The sequence below is a fragment of the Pygocentrus nattereri genome, chromosome 5, assembly GCF_015220715.1.
Source record: "Pygocentrus nattereri isolate fPygNat1 chromosome 5, fPygNat1.pri, whole genome shotgun sequence".
Lineage (NCBI taxonomy): Eukaryota > Metazoa > Chordata > Actinopteri > Characiformes > Serrasalmidae > Pygocentrus > Pygocentrus nattereri.
Window position 1 is genome coordinate 46,863,420 of NC_051215.1, and position 6,022 is coordinate 46,869,441.

General features: G+C 40.5%; 1 protein-coding gene across 1 annotated transcript in view; it reads right to left on the bottom strand.

The window, feature by feature from the left end:
• The window catches only part of LOC108434779 (von Willebrand factor A domain-containing protein 7-like), a 24,112-nt gene extending 20,814 nt beyond the window's left edge, over positions 1 to 3,298 (bottom strand). Inside the window, exons 1-2 of the mRNA XM_017710153.2 lie at positions 3,214 to 3,298; positions 2,727 to 2,915 (exon numbers count right to left, since the gene is read on the bottom strand). Of these exons, the coding sequence (XP_017565642.2) occupies positions 2,727 to 2,909 (183 nt within the window). The 5' untranslated portion in view covers positions 2,910 to 2,915; positions 3,214 to 3,298. The remainder of the gene's footprint in view (positions 1 to 2,726; positions 2,916 to 3,213) is intronic.
• Between the last annotated feature and the right edge of the window lie 2,724 nt (positions 3,299 to 6,022).

Sequence of the window (6,022 nt, forward strand, 5' to 3'; positions counted from 1 at the left end):
ACACAGAATCAGTGGCTGGCTACATCAGCAAGTGCATTGATGATGTTACTGTCTCCAAACCCATTACCACTTACCCCAACCAGAAACCATGGATGACTGCAGAGGTGCGCATGCTGCTGAGAACCAGCAACAAAGCTGTCAAGTCAAGGGACAAAGCAAGCCTCAGGGTGGCAAGAGCCAAGCTCTCCCGGGCCATCAAAGAGGCTAGGCGTGCCTACTCAAAGAAAATCCATGATCATTTTCAAAACACTGCTGACACACGGCACATGTGGCAGGGCATCCAGGCCATCACCAACTACAAGTCACCTCCACCTGCTTGCAACAGTGATGCCTCCCTGCCAGATGCACTTAATAACTTCAATGCTGGGTTTGATGCACAGAACGACACGACAGTGAGGAGAACAACACCTCCTCCAAATGAATAGATACTGTATCTGTCCACTGCTGATGTGCGGAGAACTCTAAACAGAGTCAACCCACGAAAATATTCAACATCTCTCTGAGCACTGCAGTCGTTCCAACGTGCTTCAAGTCCACCATCATCATCCCTGTGCTGAAAAAGTCTCCAGTGTCCTGCCTCAATGACTACTGTCCCGTTGCACTCACTCCCATCATCATGAAGTGCTTCGAGATGCTTGTCATGAGCCACATTAAAGACCAGCTTCCTCCTTCACTTGACCCACTGCAATTTGCATATCTCCCCAACCGCTCAACAGATGACACCATCTCCATCACACTCCACCTGGCTCTCTCCCACCTGGACAATAAAGACGCCTATATCAGAATGCTGTTCATAGACTTCAGTTCAGCGTTCAACACCACCATTCCTCAGCAGCTGATTGAAAAACTGAGCCTGCTGGGCCTGAACACTTCCCTCTGTAACTGGATCCTGGATTTCCTGATTGAGAGACCTCAGTTAGTCAGGATAGGTAATAACATTTCCAGCACCACCATACCGAGCACTGGCACCACCCAGGGCTGTGTGCTCAGTCCACTGCTGTTCACTGTACTGACTCGCGACTGTACTGCAGAGTACAGCTCAAATCACATCAGCAAGTTTGCTGATGACACGACAGTGGTGGGTCTACTCAAGAATGATGAGTCAGCATATAGAGAGGAGGTTCCACGGCTAACGGACTGGCATGGAACCTACAACCTGTTTCTGAATGTAGACAAAACTAAGGAGATGGTTGTTGACTTCCGAAGAGTGCGAAGTGACCACCCCCCACTTAACATCACTGGCTCTGCTGTGGAAATCATCAGGAGCGCCAAGTTCCTCCGTGTCCACATCACAGAGAACCTCACCTGGTCCCTCAACACCCCATCAGTGACATCTACACCATACATTGTATCCGGAAAGCCACCAGCATTGTGAGCGACCCCATTCATCCCTCACTTAGACTTTTTTTCACCGTTGCTGCCTGGCAGAAGGTACTGGAGCGTCCGTGTCACCACTGCCAGACTCTGCAACAGCTTTATTCCTCAAGCAATCAGGTTTTTAAACTCACAAGGACTGAGCTAACCCCCGGCCCCCCCTCACACATACTCCACACACACAACTCTTTTGATGCTCTACTTGCACTATCTGGATCATTGCTGCTACACTGTGTTTACACTGTTTACTCAGGTTTTTTCTACCTCAGTAACTGCTGTGTTCATGTCTGTCATCTGACCGCGTGACTCACAGATCACAGCATCTTAAATATCTCTGCACTTTATTCCACTACCTCATGTCCAGAATGAGTGCTATGTCAGTGCTGCACTGTCCTGTCTGTTTACCATGTCTAATGTCTGTTTAATTTATCATATTTATTATTTATTGTGTCTAGCTCAAAGTTTTTTTGTTTGCACACTGTCTGCATGTTCGCGCTTTTTACTTTTTATTCCTTGTTTTTCACTCCACTGTGTACTTGTACTTGGAATGACAATAAAATCCTCTTGATTTGACTCTTTTTTGATGGGTCCAACAAAATGTGATGTTTTGGGCTGTTTTCTCATGTGAAGCACTGGCCTTGGGTTGAGTTCTAGTTTGTTTCTTAATGAGTGATTTTTTTGTAATAGATACAGTTCATTCACACGTTTTCTCTCTTTCTCTCTCTCATAACCTGTGAATAGTTCGGGTGTTTGAGGAGTGGGTGAATGTGCCCCTGAATGAAACCATGGATGATGAGAGGGACGTGATAGGTTGGTGAAAAGCCACATAATATTCAGGAGAAAGCAGAGCTACATTTACAGCAAATCACCAAATGTCTACGCGCTGAGAAAATCTGCTCTCTTCTCACAACATACAGCACTGTACATGTGATGCATGCAGACCCTCCTATATTAATCAATGTCACCTTTTACGTTGTGTGTGCACAGCAAGCAGAGGCAGCATGCACAAAGTTTAGTTTCACTTTGAATGTTTTTGCTGCCTGCTCCTCTGAAACCATGTACGAAATGTAGTGGGTTTACTGGTATGATGATTAACCAGTGGGGGATTGCAAAATGACCCTCTGACGCCACGCCTTGCACACTATGGCTAGCAGTTGGTCAAAGTAGGTTGGATGCTGTTCCCTGTATGGAGTGATCAACAGTTCCACAAAAGTGTACTCAGAAGAATTATTATTAGTGTATTACAGGTGTATGATTAATTAAATAAATGAGTAATTAATCTCTGCCAGGACGAGTTCCAAATTTAGGGCTTTGAGTTCATATCTCTGCAGACCTCTAATACACACACTCACCGTCGGCTTGAACTCTCTCCCCTCAGACTCGGCCACTGCCTTGCACACTTCATTGATCTTTTTCATCACAGCATTTCCAGTGATGGTCACATGTGTGTTACCTCCACCCCCGACCGGCACGAACGCTCGCACCCCGGCCAAAAGCATGACCAACAGAGCAACACCACACACTGCTGACCTCATCTCCAGCTAAACAGAGGAAAACACATCTACTTGTAAAATATTTCCTGTTCTTAACATTTGGTAAATTCAGTTGCATGCAAAAGTTTGAACCCCCCTGATCAGAAGATATGTTAACACATTCTCCACAGCAAACAAGCTTAAATATGGCATGTTTTAGTGCACAATGTCTGTTGCTGAGTATAAATAAAATAAAATGTAAAATGTGCCATTTACTCTAACACTGAGAGCAAATAAAAATGATGCAGTCTAAAACTGAATGTTATTATGTCATAATTTATATTATATTATATTATTATTTTCATACCTTCTGGGTTAAGATCCCACTCTGTGTCTCTGTGTGACTCCTCTAGAAAAGCCCGTCTGTCTGCTGATATGCAGAAGTGCATTCCTATGCATGTATATATATATATATATATATATATATATATATATATGTATGTAGAAACAGGGTGTGGGGCTGGTGGGTGTGATAATAAAACCTGGGTCAGTTATTAACCTTTTCACTACATTGTGATAATTGCGCAGGAGTGGCTGTGATGTAATCACAGTAGTCAGATTTTTCATGTACAGTATGTCATCATAACGGGAAACACTGAGAGTACTCTTTTCTATTGCCCCAGAGTCATAACCTGTACAGTCTACACGTTGGCAGTATGATTAAACCACAAGGTACTGAACTGTACCACTTTAAGTTCCCTCAGGAGCTGTGTGTGTAGTTATTACCTACTACACAAATTATTACCTACAGTCTTACAAATTGGTATTGAAGTACATTTCTCAAAAATGTTTTTTTTCTTTAAAAGCTATTAAATCTATAAAACTTTTACACTTTGAGGAGGTTCTTTCATTTTATGTTCTTATTCCTCTCATTTAATATTTAAAAAATGCTCGTTAGGGAATTAAAAGTGGTTATTCTATGGTTTTGCTCAAAAGACCATTTTTGACATGTATTTTTAGGAGCAGCAATTTGGTGGTTGGATGAATTTTTTTTTTTTTAAATATTGAATGAACACTTTTTTTTACACTCATTGTTTACTCTGGGGGGCTTAACCCTTTCAAATCCCAGGCTTATTACACACTGAAGCTTCAGTGCAAACTGGTCGAGCTATTCTTATATTATAGGAGAGTGTAATAAAAGTTTGAGCCTAATTTTAATCCCAATTTGGCACTTCTGAGAAATCTGATGCGATTTTTTTCAGAAGCTCAGTCGAAAGCAATTGACGAAGCAGATGATCGAGTCAAATTTTATATTGCTGGTTATTAGTTATTACTCATTATTAAGTGCCCCAGACAAAAACAAAAGTTATGCAAAATGTTGACATAAAGTGTGTGATGTTGTTAGGATTTTAAAAGTTGTGTAGTAGACATCCAGTTAAGACTAACCCTGCCAAGTCTGGCAAGCTTTTGTGGTGAGCTGTTCATATACTTTGAAAGCGCATTCTTCTTGATCCTGTTTAACTACAGTACATAAAAATCTATATTACATTGTACACTATGGTAAGTTGTGCCCAAAATCAATCAGATTTTCACATTATCAACCTTGTCAAACTCCAGGCGTTTGTTCTGAATGTGAAAAAATCTTGTAACACTTCTTTTAAAGCCTCCTTGTGCCTCCTTCCCTTTCTGCATTCCAGCACTTCGTTTTATGACTGTCATTCTTGGGTAAAGCACCATTCAAAGGTTGTCTCAGTAAAGATGGAATCCACCCTGGGTGGAACCTTTATCAGGCCACGTTTTCAGATCCTTTATCAGACCTTCTTCTTGCAAAGGGGAGTAGTCCAGTTACAAGCACTATATATATATATATACACACACACACACACACACACACACACACGCACACACACACACACACACACACACACACACACACACACACGCACACACACATACATATTGTTTTTCAAAAGTTTCAGTCTGGCATAAGCATCATAGTACTTAAATCACTTTACTTAATGTTCTTAAGGACATAAGATTCTCATTTCTTAGATTTGGGTTTTTGACTGTTTACTATAACATATTAATAATGTATTAATTGATAGGCTGCAAATATGAGTTGACCTCTGCTCTTAACTGATTTAGATTATATTTGTCAAAAAGAAAGTTTTTTTGTGTCACTCAGCGATCATTCATCCTGTACCTGCGACATCACTTGTGGAGTTCCCCAGGGTTTAATTTTGGGTTCTATTTTTTTCAGCATGTATATGCTACCACTTATCAAAAAGAATGGGATTAACACTCATTGTTACGCGGATAACACGCATTTATGTTTTAATTTCACCTGATGACACGGGCCCCTTAAATAGAATAATATTAATAAGCATATTAATATTGGTATGTTTCTCCAACTAAACTGAGAAAAAAAAGAAACTATTGGCATTCTCTCCCATTTTAACATCTTTCACAAACAAATTTAGACCTTTTGTAAAAAATCTGTTTTTAGTCCCAGGTATAATTTTGAAATCCCTAATAAAAGTGTCACCAGAGCTGCCTTTTATCATCTTAGAAATATTGCAAAGGATTCAACCATTCCTCACTCATGTGGAGGCAGAGAAGCTTATTCATGCTTTTATAATTAGTAGGTTGGACTGCTGTAATAATCTTCTTTCAGGTCACTCTAAGAAATCCAGAAATAAATTACAATTGACTGACCATTCTGTTGCACTTGTTCTCTGCAAGACCACTAGCCCATATTACTCACATCTTAAAGCCCGTCCACTGGATACCCTTTATTTTTAGAATTGATTTAAAAAAAATCTTTTAACAGTGGACTACCCCTCAAATATGCTGCTGCTGTCCAAACAGAAACAAGCATCTCCAAAACTTTAACTTTACAGGAGAGGGCAAAAGTTTCTTACCTTCAATGTAAGTTAACCCCTTATAGTTCCAGGCTTATTACATACTAAGCCTTATTATTCAGCAACTACAGGGACTTCAGTGCAAACTGCCTCAGCTGTTCTTATGTTATAGAAGTGTATGACAAAACTTTGGGACATTTTTAAATATAAGCAATTTTGGAGTGTTTCTATTGGTCCAGCCATCGTTAAATGTTCACACAATGTAAAGGACAGCTGCTGAGCTCAGATAATCTAAACATGATGTTGGCGTACAGT